Raw genomic sequence first — 17,677 nt, 5'->3', positions numbered from 1 at the left:
TCTATAGTCTCACACTAGACGTATGTCCTCAGAGATCGCCACGGTTACCGGGACTGGGGGGCTCGCTGCCCACGGAGCCATCATGGGAGGCCACGGGCACCGGCTGAGCGCCCACTGAAAGCCGCCTGACCGGCCAGGACCCCGCCACACGCTGACACTTTCCGGTAAGTAACGGGGACGCCGGTGTATACAGGTGTCCGGCAGGTCGCTGGGAGCCGCAGCTGTCACCGGGGGGTTCGGCAGGTCACTGGGAGCCGCAGCCGTCACCGGGGGGTCCGGCAGGTCACCGGGAGTCGCATCCGTCATCGGGGGGTCCGGCAGGTCACTGGGATCCGCAGCCGTCACTGGGTGCCGCAGCTGTCACCGGGGGGTCTGGCAGGTCATTGGGAGCTGCAGCTGTCACCTGGGGGTCCAGCGGGTCACTGGGATCCGAAGCAGTCAACAGGGGGTCCAGCGGGTCACTGGAAGCCGCAGCCATCATCGGGGGGGGGGGTCCGGCAGGTCACTGGGAGCCGCAGTAGTCACCGGAAGCCGCAGCCATCATCCAGGGGGTCCGGCAGGTCACCGGGAGTCGCATCCGTCACCGGGGGGTCCGGCAGGTCACCGGGAGTCGCATCCGTCACCGGGGGGTCCGGCAGGTCACCGGGAGTCGCATCCGTCACCGGGGGGTCCGGCAGGTCACCGGGAGTCGCAGCCGTCACCGGGGGGGCATGCAGGTCACCGGGGGAATCCGGCAGATCACAGGAACAGGGGGTGTCCGGCAGGTCACCGGGGGGGCAGCAGCCGCCACCGGGGGGGGGTGTGCGGCAGGCCACTGGGAGCCGCAGCCGTCACTGGTGGGGGTCCGGCAGGTCACCGGGAGCCTCAGGCATCACGCTGACCAGTGCTGAACTGCACTGTGCCATCCCTTTAATTTGCCCCCTCCCCTACAAGTCGCCCTCTATTGTCCGCCATTGCGGTGCCCACTTCGGGTAACGACGTTGATTTTCCCAGCAGACCTTAATGGACGAAGCTGTAACCCAACAGCTGCTGATACGGTAATGGCAGCATTGGGGGTGCGGTCACGTGCTGAACCCCCGAGGCCAGTGATTGGTTGAGGAGGTCATGTGATCACAGACAGGATGTCATCACTTCCTGTACCGGCCGCTCTCCACCAGATCTGCGGAGAGGGTTGGATGACACTGTCCAATAAATCCCAGCCTGACGTGGTTGATAACAGGGAACAGTCACGGGCATCCAGCTGCATTGTGGAGGAAAGGGGGTGGGGGCGGGTGAAGACTTTCGGCAGATCCCAGATTTAGTTGTGTTAAATAAAGTTTGCTGGGTTTGAATTCTATAGGACGTGTTTTCTGGTCCCGGTTGAGGATCGGGTGGCAAGGGGTGATGGAGCCGGTCATGCAGTTTCAGCTTGTGCTGCGGTCATGTTGGTGGTTTCCTTCCATGAAGTTTTTGTACTGCACTTTGGAATAAGTTGGCGGCTCGGTAATGGCTGCTGCTGTCAGCTGCCTCGGAAGCCATCCCTATAACCTGGGGGCTCAGAAGGTCGCTCACACCCCGGTATTCTGCTGGTCATCATTGGAAACAGTCAGCAAGCTTATAGACTGGTCACCGGAGCTGCTGTAATGCCGGCGGAGGATCATAACACTTCCCAGAATGCAAATCACCAGAGCAAGCAGGGAAGGCTGGGAGATGTCAGCTCTGGATGCTGCACAGTTATGTGTGATCCTTCCCTGCTCCTCAGGGCCTGTTCCTCCACTTCTGGGATATGTAGTTCCCCTGCTGCTTGGTGACTTGTTACTGCCCCCCCAGCTTTACTGGAGGAAGGGCTGTGACCTGGTATGGCAGGTGTCGGTCATCCTTCAGGGCCGGGAGTGGGCAGCTCTGCAGCTCCAGGATGCATATATCTGATTGCTGCATTGAGTCGGGGCGCGGGTTACCTGGCGCGGTGCTGGGGCTCGTGTGCTGCCATATTGGGTGTGACCAGACGTTCTTTTATGTTATGGGCTGTGAAGGGAACGTTCCAAAACGAGGGACACAATAGTGACACTAGATCCTCATCATCTCCAGCCGCTGGGAGTTGTTTTACTTCATATAGCCATAATATATCGTACAGCAGCATACAGTCATATCAGTACCATCTTCCCGACCCCAGGAGCTGACAATCTAATCTGTTATCACACAATGTATCACTACTCCCATCATATATGGCACGACATTGGACGCTGTGACTCTACATCATTATAGTCGGCGGCCCATGCAGCACATACACCCGTATCCCGATTTACTTTAGCCCCGACAGCCACTGAAGTAACCCGACCTCTCCTATGTAAGAAGGGCCACAAGTTCCCACTAGGGTTCCGGTCCGGTGAGGACGGGGCCGGTCATTATTCTCCATCTTTAAGGCCTTTCCTGGCCCTGAGCAGTGGAGACAACAATGCTGTTATCAATGTCCTGCAGAACATTCCTGGTTTTCTGGAGAGACGCACCTCCACCTCGCTGGTGTCTGAGGGCAGTGGAGGTTTGTGCCCGGTACTGATCCAGACCCGGCCCGTCCATCTGCTCCGAACAGAGTCGTCTCATTTCATCAGTTCATAAAACCTGAGAGCAATCTGGATTAGATATTTCTTGGCCCAGTCCTGAGCTTTCTCTTCTGCGTCTTGCTCAGTGGTGGTCGGGCTCGGCCTCCTCACTTCGGCTGTGTCTCGGAGCACTGAACACCTTGTACTTCTGTGTCTCGCTCTGCGGGGGTCGGGCCCGGCCTCTTCCCGTGTCTCGCTCTGCTGGGGTCGGGCCCGGCCTCTTCCCTTGTCTCGCTCTGCTGGGGTCGGGGTCGGCCTCTTCCCGTGTCTTGCTCTGCTGGCGTCGGGCCCGGCCTCTTCCCGTGCCTCGCTCTGCTGAGGTCGGGCCCGGCCTCTTCCCGTGTCTTGCTCTGCTGGCGTCGGGCCCGGCCTCTTCCCGTGCCTCGCTCTGCTGAGGTCGGGCCCGGCCTCTTCCCTTGTCTCGCTCTGCTGAGGTCGGGCCCGGCCTCTTCCCGTGTCTCGCTCTGCTGAGGTCGGGCCCGGCCTCTTCCCGTGTCTCGCTCTGCTGGGGTCGGGCCCGGCCTCTTCCCGTGTCTCGCTCTGCTGAGGTCGGGCCCGGCCTCTTCCCGTGTCTCGCTCTGCTGAGGTCGGGCCCGGCCTCTTCCCGTGTCTCGCTCTGCTGAGGTCGGGCCCGGCCTCTTCCCGTGTCTCGCTCTGCTGGCGTCGGGCCCGGCCTCTTCCCTTGTCTCGCTCTGCTGGCGTCGGGCCCGGCCTCTTCCCTTGTCTCGCTCTGCTGGCGTCGGGCCCGGCCTCTTCCCTTGTCTCGCTCTGCTGGCGTCGGGCCCGGCCTCTTCCCTTGTCTCGCTCTGCTGGCGTCGGGCCCGGCCTCTTCCCGAGTCTCGCTCTGCTGGGGTCGGGCCCGGCCTCTTCCCGAGTCTCGCTCTGCTGGGGTCGGGCCCGGCCTCTTCCCGAGTCTCGCTCTGCTGGGGTCGGGCCCGGCCTCTTCCCGAGTCTCGCTCTGCTGGGGTCGGGCCCGGCCTCTTCCCGAGTCTCGCTCTGCTGGGGTCGGGCCCGGCCTCTTCCCGAGTCTCGCTCTGCTGGCGTCGGGCCCGGCCTCTTCCCGTGTCTCGCTCTGCTGGCGTCGGGCCCGGCCTCTTCCCGTGTCTCGCTCTGCTGGCGTCGGGCCCGGCCTCTTCCCGTGTCTCGCTCTGCTGGCGTCGGGCCCGGCCTCTTCCCGTGTCTCGCTCTGCTGGCTTCGGGCCCGGCCTCTTCCCGTGTCTCGCTCTGCTGGCTTCGGGCCCGGCCTCTTCCCGTGTCTCGCTCTGCTGGGGTCGGGCCCGGCCTCTTCCCGTGTCTCGCTCTGCTGGGGTCGGGCCCGGCCTCTTCCCGTGTCTCGCTCTGCTGGGGTCGGGCCCGGCCTCTTCCCGTGTCTCGCTCTGCTGGGGTCGGGCCCGGCCTCTTCCCGTGTCTCGCTCTGCTGGGGTCGGGCCCGGCCTCTTCCCGTGTCTCGCTCTGCTGGGGTCGGGCCCGGCCTCTTCCCGTGTCTCGCTCTGCTGGGGTCGGGCCCGGCCTCTTCCCGTGTCTCGCTCTGCTGGGGTCGGGCCCGGCCTCTTCCCGTGTCTCGCTCTGCTGGGGTCGGGCCCGGCCTCTTCCCGTGTCTCGCTCTGCTGGGGTCGGGCCCGGCCTCTTCCCGAGTCTCGCTCTGCTGGGGTCGGGCCCGGCCTCTTCCCGAGTCTCGCTCTGCTGGGGTCGGGCCCGGCCTCTTCCCGAGTCTCGCTCTGCTGGGGTCGGGCCCGGCCTCTTCCCGAGTCTCGCTCTGCTGGGGTCGGGCCCGGCCTCTTCCCGAGTCTCGCTCTGCTGGGGTCGGGCCCGGCCTCTTCCCGAGTCTCGCTCTGCTGGGGTCGGGCCCGGCCTCTTCCCGAGTCTCGCTCTGCTGGGGTCGGGCCCGGCCTCTTCCCGAGTCTCGCTCTGCTGGGGTCGGGCCCGGCCTCTTCCCGAGTCTCGCTCTGCTGGGGTCGGGCCCGGCCTCTTCCCGAGTCTCGCTCTGCTGGGGTCGGGCCCGGCCTCTTCCCGAGTCTCGCTCTGCTGGGGTCGGGCCCGGCCTCTTCCCGAGTCTCGCTCTGCTGGGGTCGGGCCCGGCCTCTTCCCGAGTCTCGCTCTGCTGGGGTCGGGCCCGGCCTCTTCCCGTGTATCGCTCTGCTGGGGTCGGGCCCGGCCTCTCCCCGAGTCTCGCTCTGCTGGGGTCGGGCCCGGCCTCTCCCCGAGTCTCGCTCTGCTGGGGTCGGGCCCGGCCTCTCCCCGAGTCTCGCTCTGCTGGGGTCGGGCCCGGCCTCTCCCCGAGTCTCGCTCTGCTGGGGTCGGGCCCGGCCTCTCCCCGAGTCTCGCTCTGCTGGGGTCGGGCCCGGCCTCTCCCCGAGTCTCGCTCTGCTGGGGTCGGGCCCGGCCTCTCCCCGAGTCTCGCTCTGCTGGGGTCGGGCCCGGCCTCTCCCCGAGTCTCGCTCTGCTGGGGTCGGGCCCGGCCTCTCCCCGAGTCTCGCTCTGCTGGGGTCGGGCCCGGCCTCTCCCCGAGTCTCGCTCTGCTGGGGTCGGGCCCGGCCTCTCCCCGAGTCTCGCTCTGCTGGGGTCGGGCCCGGCCTCTCCCCGAGTCTCGCTCTGCTGGGGTCGGGCCCGGCCTCTCCCCGAGTCTCGCTCTGCTGGGGTCGGGCCCGGCCTCTCCCCGAGTCTCGCTCTGCTGGGGTCGGGCCCGGCCTCTCCCCGAGTCTCGCTCTGCTGGGGTCGGGCCCGGCCTCTCCCCGAGTCTCGCTCTGCTGGGGTCGGGCCCGGCCTCTCCCCGAGTCTCGCTCTGCTGGGGTCGGGCCCGGCCTCTCCCCGAGTCTCGCTCTGCTGGGGTCGGGCCCGGCCTCTCCCCGAGTCTCGCTCTGCTGGGGTCGGGCCCGGCCTCTCCCCGAGTCTCGCTCTGCTGGGGTCGGGCCCGGCCTCTCCCCGAGTCTCGCTCTGCTGGGGTCGGGCCCGGCCTCTTCCCGAGTCTCGCTCTGCTGGGGTCGGGCCCGGCCTCTTCCCGAGTCTCGCTCTGCTGGGGTCGGGCCCGGCCTCTTCCCGAGTCTCGCTCTGCTGGGGTCGGGCCCGGCCTCTTTCCGAGTCTCGCTCTGCTGGGGTCGGGCCCGGCCTCTTCCCGTGTATCGCTCTGCTGGGGTCGGGCCCGGCCTCTCCCCGAGTCTCGCTCTGCTGGGGTCGGGCCCGGCCTCTCCCCGAGTCTCGCTCTGCTGGGGTCGGGCCCGGCCTCTCCCCGAGTCTCGCTCTGCTGGGGTCGGGCCCGGCCTCTCCCCGTGTCTCGCTCTGCTGGGGTCGGGCCCGGCCTCTTCCCGAGTCTCGCTCTGCTGGGGTCGGGCCCGGCCTCTCCCCGAGTCTCGCTCGGCTGGGGTCGGGCCCGGCCTCTCCCCGAGTCTCGCTCGGCTGGGGTCGGGCCCGGCCTCTCCCCGAGTCTCGCTCGGCTGGGGTCGGGCCCGGCCTCTCCCCGAGTCTCGCTCGGCTGGGGTCGGGCCCGGCCTCTCCCGGCTGGGGTCGGGCCCGGCCTCCTCACTTCTGCACTGACAGCTGACGGGCGGCCGTGGTGGTTGTCACCTTCTTATTAGAATCATTATTGCTTCTCCTTAGATTTCTCCGCTGCCATCTTCCGTCTTCTTCCCCAATTGTTCGCTGTTGTCACCTCTTCCTATTCTGTGTTGTGAGACTTTGGGTGGTCGTCGGCCCCTCGTTAAGTGATGACAGGACAGAGCTCGGGGGTGTGATTATTGTACTATGCGTCCGATGAATACAGTGTGATCTTGTGGAGCGACCATGGGGGGAGCACAGGACGCGCAGCGCCGACACAGGAAGCTCACAGCCATTGTCACTTTATAGCCGTGATTGTAGCAAAGGGCGGTTTGTCACCTGGGACTTGTAGTGTTTGTTGTGATGTCAGTGTATAATAGTGCTGGAACATTATAAGGGGCTGATATCAGTCAGATATAGGGCCTTGATAAAGTATTCATACCCGAGAAGATTTCCATTCTTTCATCTTACATCCACAAACTGAAATGTACTTTATTGGGATTTTCTGTGATACAAAGTACAAATACTTGTGAACTGTAAATGATACGAGGTTTTCTAATTATATATAAATCTGAAAATTGTCAGGTGCATTAATATTTTGTAGTCTGATTCCTCCCGCCGAATAACATCCTGAGTGACCGATCACCCCCAGAAGTCACATAATTAGTACATTGCGTCTACCTGGGTGTGAATTCTTCTCAGTATAACTGCAGCTGTTCTGTGAAGGCCTCAGAGATTTGTGTAAGAACATTAGGGATCAAACAATATCATGAAAACCAAGGAGCCCACCAGACAGGTCAGGGATAAAGCCGAAAACCAAGGAGCCCACCAGACAGGTCAGGGATAAAGCCGAAAACCAAGGAGCCCACCAGACAGGTCAGGGATAAAGTTGAGGGGGAAGAGTAATGCAGGGTTAGGTTATACAAAATAGCCCAAGCTCTGAACATCTCATGGAGCAACAATCCATCATCCAAATATGGAAGGAGTACGGCACAACTGCAAACCTAGCAAGACATGGCCGTCCACCCAACCTGACATCCCAAGCAAGGAGATCACTAATGAGAGAAGCAGCTGAGAGGCCCATGGTGGCTGGAGGAGCTTCAGATCCACAGCTCGGAGGGGGGACGACTCTGTCCCAGGACAACTATTAGGCCACGCCCCCACTATCAGTATTTAGTCAGTATTCTGTCAGTATTTTTTCTCAGGAGTGGGAGCCAAAACCGGGAGTGGGTGATAAATGCAGAATTGGTGACTTGTTTCTATTATACCTTTTCTCTGATTGTTCCTCACCTGGTTTTGGCTCCCACTCCTGAGAAAAAATACTGACCGAATACTGACCAAATACTGATAGTGGGGCTATGTCCTTAGTCGTATACTCCACAAACCTGGCCTTTATGTAAGAGCGGCAAGAAGAAAGTCATTTTTGAATGCTAGCCGTAAGCAGTCCCATGTAGGGGACACAGCGACCATGTGGAGGAAGGGGCTCTGGTCAGATGAGACCAAAGGAGAAGTTTTTGGGCTGAAAACAAAATGCTATGTGTGAAGGAAAACTAACGCTGCACATCACCCTGAAATCACCATCCCCACCGTCAGACATGGTGGTGGTAGCATCCTGCTGTGGGGAGACTTTTCTCCCCAGGGGCAGGGATCTGGTCAGAGGTGATGGGAAGATGGATGGAGCTAACTACAGGGCAATCCTGGAGGAAAACCTCATAGAGGCTGTTTCTGGGTGCAATGAGGAAGAGTTCACGGGGTAAAAAGACTTTTTCAAGGCACTGGAGGTTTGGGATATTCAGTGGGAACCTCCCCTTCAGTGGAGTCCATTATTGTTATCAGGGCGATCATTTCATGGCCATGTTGTTGGTGCTGCTCCTCCATTGTAGGACGTCCCGGCTCCATAAATGTTTCCTTGTTCTGTGACTGGGTCGGGGGACTCGCAGCTTACTCACAGTATCTCGATTGTGGGGGCCGCGCCGTCCTCCCCACTGTATGAAGTCTGGGATCTGGATGTTTCTGGCACAAGATCTTTTGCTCTGTGTGCGACCCACTGATATTACGTGGACCGGGGGTGGGTGTGATGCCCATTATTGGTGTTACCGACATTAGAAACACAACTCTTCTCTATCAGAGTAATATGTGGGTCATCCTATTTTTGTGAATCATGTGACAAAGAAGGTGAGGGCGGCCGGCCGGCGGCAGCCGGGAGGGGTGGAAGAGGGCGGCGGGCCGGCGGCAGCCGGGATGAGTGGACGAGGGCGGCGGGCCGGCGGCAGCCGGGGGGAGTGGACGAGGGCGGCGGGCCGGCGGCAGCCGGGGGGAGTGGACGAGGGCGGCGGGCCGGCGGCAGCCGGGAGGAGTGGACGAGGGCGGCGGGCCGGCGGCAGCCGGGAGGAGTGGACGAGGGCGGCGGGCCGGCGGCAGCCGGGAGGAGTGGACGAGGGCGGCGGGCCGGCGGCAGCCGGGAGGAGTGGACGAGAGCGGCGGGCCGGCGGCAGCCGGGGGAAGTGGACGAGGGCGGCGGGCCGGCGGCAGCCGGGGGGAGTGGACGAGGGTGGATAAGCGGAACATGGGAGGGCGATGGGTCGGCGGCTGCGGTCCACAGAGTGGGAGGTCGATGGGTCGTTGGGAGCGGCGGTCCGCAGAGAGTGGGAGGGCAGTGGGTCGGCAGCTGGCTCTGTGCAGGGCTAGTTGTGGTTCACCGGGGGCAGGCGAGGGGTGAGTCCTGCCCGTTACCGGTGATGGCGGGTGCAGAGCCTTCTCGCCCTCCCGTGCCGTCCTCCGGGTCGCAGCCGTGTTGTGCTGGGGGCGGCAGACGGAGGCACTGACTGACGGCTCTGCCTGACTCCCGGCTCCCGCCCCTCTGGGCGACGACCAATAGTAAAGCTGTAACTATGGCTGTCAGCAGAGGGGGCGGGGCCTCAGCCTCTGTCATCTCCCCGACCATAACTGGTCGCAGCCTCGCTGGCAGTGCAGGGGTTAATGCATCACCTGGCGAGACAGGGGTCGGTGGAGCGCTCGTCGCGATGGTGGTGTGCACGGCAGGAGAAGGGTTAACGGCGGCTTTCCACAGGGTAGAAGGTATTAATGGTGCGGTGCTCCGTCATGTGCCCCCCGTTATCTCGTCCGTCGCCCCCTCTTCTCCCTTGTGCCCCCCATTTTTGCCTCTTTCCCCTTCTCTGCCGCCATGGAATAATTGGAGACGTTTCTTCTTTTTCCCTCTTCTGACAGCCTCGGTGGGTCCGTCCTCCATTGGGAGTGGTGGCGGCGGCTTCCCGCGGGGGGTATCCCCTGGCACTCGTCATGCCGTCCAACGCCCGGGCTGGCAGCCTGAAAGACCCTGAGGTGGCCGAGCTTTTCTTTAAAGATGACCCGGAAAAGCTCTTTGCCGACCTGCGGGAGATCGGGCACGGGAGCTTCGGCGCCGTCTATTTTGTAAGTATCCGCTCCCAGGAGCTGCGAGGATCGTGACCTCTCCGATAACCACCACTGTCCTCCCTCCAGGCCAGAGACATCCGGAATAACGAGGTCGTCGCCATTAAGAAGATGTCGTATAGTGGCAAGCAGTCTAATGAGGTGGGTGCTGCCGGCGGGGGGCCGCATGTAAGGGGGGACGCACAATACATGCACTGATACTGAACCTCTCTCCTCTATGGTGTAGAAATGGCAGGACATCATCAAAGAAGTGAAATTCCTCCAAAAGCTGCGACATCCCAACACCATAGAATATAAAGGATGTTACCTGCGGGAGCACACGGCCTGGGTGAGTAATACTGAGTCTGCACTATATCCAGTGTTATCCTCCAGAGCTGCACTCACTATTCTGCTGGTACGGTCACTGTGTACATACATTACATTACTGATCCTGAGTTACCTCCTGTATTATACCGCAGAGCTGCACTCAGTATTCTGCTGGTGCGGTCACTCTGTACATACATTACATTACTGATCCTGAGTTACCTCCTGTATTATGCTCCAGAGCTGCACTCAATATTCTGCTGGTGCAGTCACTGTGTACATACAGTACGTTACTGATCCTGAGTTACCTCCTGTATTATACTCCAGAGCTGCACTCACTATTCTGCTGGTGCAGTCACTGTGCACATACATTACATTACTGATCCTGAGTTACCTCCTGTATTATACCCCAGAGCTGCACTCACTATTCTGCTGGTGCAGTCACTGTGTACATGCATTACATTACTGATCCTGAGTTACATCCTGTATTATACCCCAGAGCTGCACTCACTATTCTGCTGGGGCAGTCATTGTGTACATACATTACATTACTGATCCTGAGTTACCTCCTGTATTATACCCCAGAGCTGCACTCACTATTCTGCTGGTGCAGTCACTGTGTACATACATTACATTACTGATCCTGAGTTACATCCTGTATTATACTCCAGAGCTGCACTCACTATTCAGCTGGTGCAGTCACTGTGTACATACATTACATTACTGATCCTGAGTTACCTCCTGTATTATACTCCAGAGCTGCACTCACTATTCTGCTGGTGCAGTCATTGTGTACATACATTACATTACTGATCCTGAGTTACCTCCTGTATTATCCTCCAGGGCTGCACTCACTATTCTGCTGGTGCGGTCACTGTGTACATACATTACATTACTGATCCTGAGTTACCTCCTGTATTATACTCCAGAGCTGCACTCACTATTCTGCTGGTGCGGTCACTGTGTACATACATTACATTACTGATCCTGAGTTACCTCCTGTATTATACTCCAGAGCTGCACTCACTATTCAGCTGGTGCAGTCACTGTGTACATACATTACATTACTGATCCTGAGTTACCTCCTGTATTATACTCCAGAGCTGCACTCACTATTCTGCTGGTGCAGTCATTGTGTACATACATTACATTACTGATCCTGAGTTACCTCCTGTATTATCCTCCAGGGCTGCACTCACTATTCTGCTGGTGCGGTCACTGTGTACATACATTACATTACTGATCCTGAGTTACCTCCTGTATTATGCTCCAGAGCTGCACTCACTATTCTGCTGGGGCGGTCACTGTGTACATACATTACATTACTGATCCTGAGTTACCTCCTGTATTATACCCCAGAGCTGCACTCACTATTCTGCTGGTGCAGTCAATGTGTACATACATTACATTACTGATCCTGAGTTACATCCTGTATTATACTCCAGAGCTGCACTCACTATTCTGCTGGTGCAGTCACTGTGTACATACATTACTGATCCTGAGTTACATCCTGTATTATACTCCAGAGCTGCACTCACTATTCTGCTGGTGCAGTCACTGTGTACATACATTACTGATCCTGAGTTACATCCTGTATTATACTCCAGAGCTGCACTCACTATTCTGCTGGTGCAGTCACTGTGTACATAAATTACATTACTGATCCTGAGTTACATCCTGTATTATACTCCAGAGCTGCGCTCACTAGTCTGCTGGTGCAGTCACTGTGTACATACATTACATTACTGATCCTGAGTTACATCCTGTATTATACTCCAGAGCTGCACTCACTATTCTGCTGGTGCAGTCACTGTGTACATACATTACATTACTGATCCTGAGTTACATCCTGTATTATACTCGAGCTGCACTCACTATTCTGCTGGTGCAGTCACTGTGTACATACATTACATTACTGATCCTGAGTTACATCCTGTATTATACTCCAGAGCTGCACTCACTATTCTGCTGGTGCAGTCACTGTGTACATACATTACATTACTGATCCTGAGTTACATCCTGTATTATACTCCAGAGCTGCACTCACTATTCTGCTGGTGCAGTCACTGTGTACATACATTACATTACTGATCCGGAGTTACATCCTGTATTATACTCCAGAGCTGCACTCACTATTCTGCTGGTGCAGTCACTGTGTACATACATTACATTACTGATCCTGAGTTACATCCTGTATTATACTCGAGCTGCACTCACTATTCTGCTGGTGCAGTCACTGTGTACATACATTACATTACTGATCCTGAGTTACCTCCTGTATTATACCCCAGAGCTGCACTCACTATTCTGCTGGTGCAGTCACTGTGTACATACATTACATTACTGATCCTGAGTTACATCCTGTATTATCCTACAGAGCTGCACTCACTATTCTGCTGGTACAGTCACTGTGTACATACATTACATTACTGATCCTGAGTTACCTCCTGTATTATACTCCAGAGCTGCACTCACTATTCTGCTGGTGCAGTCACTGTGTACATACATTACATTACTGATCCTGAGTTAACTCCTGTATTATGCTCCAGAGCTGCACTCACTATTCTGCTGGGGCGGTCACTGTGTACATACATTACATTACTGATCCTGAGTTACATCCTGTATTATACTCCAGAGCTGCACTCACTATTCTGCTGGTGCAGTCAATGTGTACATACATTACATTACTGATCCTGAGTTACATCCTGTATTATACTCCAGAGCTGCACTCACTATTCTGCTGGTGCAGTCACTGTGTACATACATTACTGATCCTGAGTTACATCCTGTATTATACTCCAGAGCTGCACTCACTATTCTGCTGGTGCAGTCACTGTGTACATACATTACATTACTGATCCTGAGTTACATCCTGTATTATACTCCAGAGCTGCGCTCACTAGTCTGCTGGTGCAGTCACTGTGTACATACATTACATTACTGATCCTGAGTTACATCCTGTATTATACTCCAGAGCTGTGCTCACTAGTCTGCTGGTGCAGTCACTGTGTTCTTACATTACATTACTGATCCTGAGTTACATCCTGTATTATACTCCAGAGCTGCACTCACTATTCTGCTGGTGCAGTCACTGTGTACATACATTACATTACTGATCCTGAGTTACATCCTGTATTATACTCCAGTGCTGCACTCACTATTCTGCTGGTGCAGTCACTGTGTACATACATTACATTACTGATCCTGAGTTACATCCTGTATTATACTCCAGAGCTGCACTCACTATTCTGCTGGTGCAGTCACTGTGTACATACATTACATTACTGATCCTGCGTTACCTCCTGTATTATACTCCAGAGCTGCACTCACTATTCTGCTGGTGCAGTCACTGTGTACATACATTACATTACTGATCCTGAGTTACCTCCTATATTATACCCCAGAGCTGCACTCACTATTCTGCTGGTGCAGTCACTGTGTACATACATTACATTACTGATCCTGAGTTACATCCTGTATTATCCTCCAGAGCTGCACTCACTATTCTGCTGGTACAGTCACTGTGTACATACATTACATTACTGATCCTGAGTTACCTCCTGTATTATACTCCAGAGCTGCACTCACTATTCTGCTGGTACAGTCACTGTGTACATACATTACATTACTGATCCTGAGTTACATCCTGTATTATACTCCAGAGCTGCACTCACTATTCTGCTGGTGCAGTCACTGTGTACATACATTACATTACTGATCCTGAGTTAACTCCTGTATTATGCTCCAGAGCTGCACTCACTATTCTGCTGGGGCGGTCACTGTGTACATACATTACATTACTGATCCTGAGTTACATCCTGTATTATACCCCAGAGCTGCACTCACTATTCTGCTGGTGCAGTCACTGTGTACATACATTACATTACTGATCCTGAGTTACATCCTGTATTATACTCCAGAGCTGCACTCACTATTCTGCTGGTGCAGTCACTGTGTACATACATTACTGATCCTGAGTTACATCCTGTATTATACTCCAGAGCTGCACTCACTATTCTGCTGGTGCAGTCACTGTGTACATACATTACATTACTGATCCTGAGTTACATCCTGTATTATACTCCAGAGCTGCGCTCACTATTCTGCTGGTGCAGTCACTGTGTACATACATTACATTACTGATCCTGAGTTACATACTGTATTATACTCCAGAGCTGCGCTCACTAGTCTGCTGGTGCAGTCACTGTGTACATACATTACATTACTGATCCTGAGTTACATCCTGTATTATACTCCAGAGCTGCGCTCACTATTCTGCTGGTGCAGTCACTGTGTATATACATTACATTACTGATCCTGAGTTACATCCTGTATTATACTCCAGAGCTGCACTCACTATTCTGCTGGTGCAGTCACTGTGTACATACATTACATTACTGATCCTGAGTTACATCCTGTATTATACTCCAGAGCTGCACTCACTATTCTGCTGGTGTAGTCACTGTGTACATACATTACATTACTGATCCTGAGTTACATCCTGTATTATACTCCAGAGCTGCACTCACTATTCTGCTGGTGCTGTCACTGTGTACATACATTACATTACTGATCGTGAGTTATCTCCTGTATTATACTTCAGAGCTGCACTCACTATTCTGCTGGTGCAGTCACTGTGTACATACATTACATTACTGATCCGGAGTTACATCCTGTATTATACCCCAGAGCTGCACTCACTATTCTGCTGGTGCAGTCTCTGTGTACATACATTACATTACTGATCCTGAGTTACATCCTGTATTATACTCCAGAGCTGCACTCGCTATTCTGCTGGTGGACTCACTGTGTACATACATTACATTACTGACCCTGAGTTACCTCCTGTATTATACCCCAGAGCTGCACTCACTATTCTGCTGGTGCAGTCACTGTGTACATACATTACATTACTGATCCGGAGTTACATCCTGTATTATACTCCAGAGCTGCACTCACTATTCTGCTGGTGCAGTCACTGTGTACATACATTACATTACTGATCCTGAGTTACATCCTATATTATACTCCAGAGCTGCACTCACTATTCTGCTGGTGCTGTCACTGTGTACATACATTACATTACTGATCCGGAGTTACATCCTGTATTATACTCCAGAGCTGCACTCACTATTCTGCTGGTGCAGTCACTGTGTACATACATTACATTACTGATCCGGAGTTACATCCTGTATTATACTCCAGAGCTGCACTCACTATTCTGCTGGTGCAATCACTGTGTACATACATTACATTACTGATCCTGAGTTACATCCTGTATTATACTCCAGAGCTGCACTCACTTTTCTGCTGGTGCAGTCACTGTGTACTTACATTACATTACTGATCCTGAGTTACATCCTGTATTATACTCCAGAGCTGCACTCACTATTCTGCTGGTGTAGTCACTATGTACATACATTACATTACTGATCGTGAGTTACATCCTGTATTATACTCCAGAGCTGCACTCACTTTTCTGCTGGTGCAGTCACTGTGTACTTACATTACATTACTGATCCTGAGTTACATCCTGTATTATACTCCAGAGCTGCACTCACTATTCTGCTGGTGTAGTCACTATGTACATACATTACATTACTGATACTGAGTTACATCCTGTATTATACCCCAGAGCTGCACTCACTATTCTGCTGGTGCAGTCTCTGTGTACATACATTACATTACTGATCCTGAGTTACATCCTGTATTATACTCCAGAGCTGCACTCGCTATTCTGCTGGTGGACTCACTGTGTACATACATTACATTACTGACCCTGAGTTACCTCCTGTATTATACCCCAGAGCTGCACTCACTATTCTGCTGGTGCAGTCACTGTGTACATACATTACATTACTGATCCTGAGTTACTTCCTGTATTATACTCCAGAGCTGCACTCACTATTCTGCTGGTGCAGTCACTGTGTACATACATTACATTACTGATACTGAGTTACATCCTGTATTATACTCCAGAGCTGCACTCACTATTCTGCTAGTGCAGTCACTGTGTACATACATTGCATTACTGATCCTGAGTTACACCCTGTATTATACTCCAGAGCTGCACTCACTATTCTGCTGGTGCAGTGACTGTGTACATACATTACATTACTGATCCTGAGTTACATCCTGTATTATCCTCCAGAGCTGCACTCACTATTCTGCTGGTGCAGTGACTGTGTACATACATTGCATTACTGATCCTGAGTTACACCCTGTATTATACTCCAGAGCTGCACTCACTATTCTGCTGGTGCAGTCACTGTGTACATACATTACTGATCCTGAGTTACATCCTGTATTATACTCCAGAGCTGCACTCACTATTCTGCTGGTGCAGTGTCTGTGTACATACATTACATTACTGATCCTGACTTACCTCCTGTATTATACTCCAGAGCTGCACTCACTATTCTGCTGGTGCAGTCACTGTGTACATACATTACATTACTGATCCTGAGTTACTTCCTGTATTATACTCCAGAGCTGCACTCACTATTCTGCTGGTGCAGTCACTGTGTACATACATTACATTACTGATACTGAGTTACATCCTGTATTATACTCCAGAGCTGCACTCACTATTCTGCTAGTGCAGTCACTGTGTACATACATTGCATTACTGATCCTGAGTTACACCCTGTATTATACTCCAGAGCTGCACTCACTATTCTGCTGGTGCAGTCACTGTGTACATACATTACATTACTGATCCTGAGTTACATCCTGTATTATCCTCCAGAGCTGCACTCACTATTCTGCTGGTGCAGTCACTGTGTACATACATTACTGATCCTGAGTTACATCCTGTATTATACTCCAGAGCTGCACTCACTATTCTGCTGGTGCAGTGTCTGTGTACATACATTACATTACTGATCCTGACTTACCTCCTGTATTATACTCCAGAGCTGCACTCACTATTCTGCTGGTGCAGTCACTGTGTACGTACATTACATTACTGATCCTGAGTTACATCCTGTATTATACTCCAGAGCTGCACTCACTATTCTGCTGGTGCAGTCACTGTGTACATACATTGCATTACTGATCCTGAGTTACACCCTGTATTATACTCCAGAGCTGCACTCACTATTCTGCTGGTGCAGTCACTGTGTACATACATTACATTACTGATCCTGAGTTACATCCTGTATTATACTCCAGAGCTGCACTCACTATTCTGCTGGTGCAGTCACTGTGTACATACATTGCATTACTGATCCTGAGTTACACCCTGTATTATACTCCAGAGCTGCACTCACTATTCTGCTGGTGCAGTCACTGTGTACATACATTACATTACTGATCCTGAGTTACATCCTGTATTATCCTCCAGAGCTGCACTCACTATTCTGCTGGTGCAGTCACTGTGTACATACATTACATTACTGATCCTGAGTTACATCCTGTATTATACTCCAGAGCTGCACTCACTATTCTGCTGGTGCAGTCACTGTGTACATACATTACATTACTGATCCTGAGTTACATCCTGTATTATACTCCAGAGCTGCACTCACTATTCTGCTGGTGCAGTCACTGTGTACATACATTACATTACTGATCCTGAGTTACATCCTGTATTATACTCCAGAGCTGCACTCACTATTCTGCTGGTGCAGTCACTGTGTACATACATTACATTACTGATCCTGAGTTACATCCTGTATTATACTCCAGAGCTGCACTCACTATTCTGCTGGTGCAGTCACTGAGTACATACATTACATTACTGATCCTGAGTTACATCCTGTATTATACTCCAGAGCAGCACTCACTATTCTGCTGGTGCAGTCACTGAGTACATACATTACATTACTGAT

The 17,677-nt window shown here is 53.9% G+C and overlaps 1 protein-coding gene across 3 annotated transcripts in view; it reads left to right on the top strand.

Annotated features, from left to right (window-relative positions):
* Positions 1–17,677, top strand: part of TAOK2 (TAO kinase 2) — a 36,021-nt gene that overhangs the window by 319 nt on the left and 18,025 nt on the right. For 2 of the 3 annotated variants that reach the window (XM_073648787.1, XM_073648785.1), the window contains exons 1-4: positions 1–164; positions 9,339–9,542; positions 9,612–9,683; positions 9,769–9,870. The exon at positions 1–164 is cut by the window's left edge. In XM_073648787.1, coding sequence (XP_073504888.1) covers positions 9,411–9,542; positions 9,612–9,683; positions 9,769–9,870 — 306 coding nt within the window. In that variant the 5' untranslated portion in view covers positions 1–164; positions 9,339–9,410. Of the gene's footprint in view, positions 165–9,063; positions 9,189–9,338; positions 9,543–9,611; positions 9,684–9,768; positions 9,871–17,677 lie in introns of those variants that run through there. The other variant, XM_073648786.1, reaches the window with a different exon arrangement.

Source organism: Phyllobates terribilis, unplaced genomic scaffold (genome assembly GCF_046119375.1).
Source record: "Phyllobates terribilis strain yellow unplaced genomic scaffold, ASM4611937v1 Scaffold_9__5_contigs__length_417890890, whole genome shotgun sequence".
Classification (NCBI taxonomy): Eukaryota; Metazoa; Chordata; class Amphibia; order Anura; family Dendrobatidae; genus Phyllobates; species Phyllobates terribilis.
The sequence above is the reverse complement of the archived record's forward strand: the minus strand, read 5'-3'. Positions and strand labels throughout refer to the sequence as shown.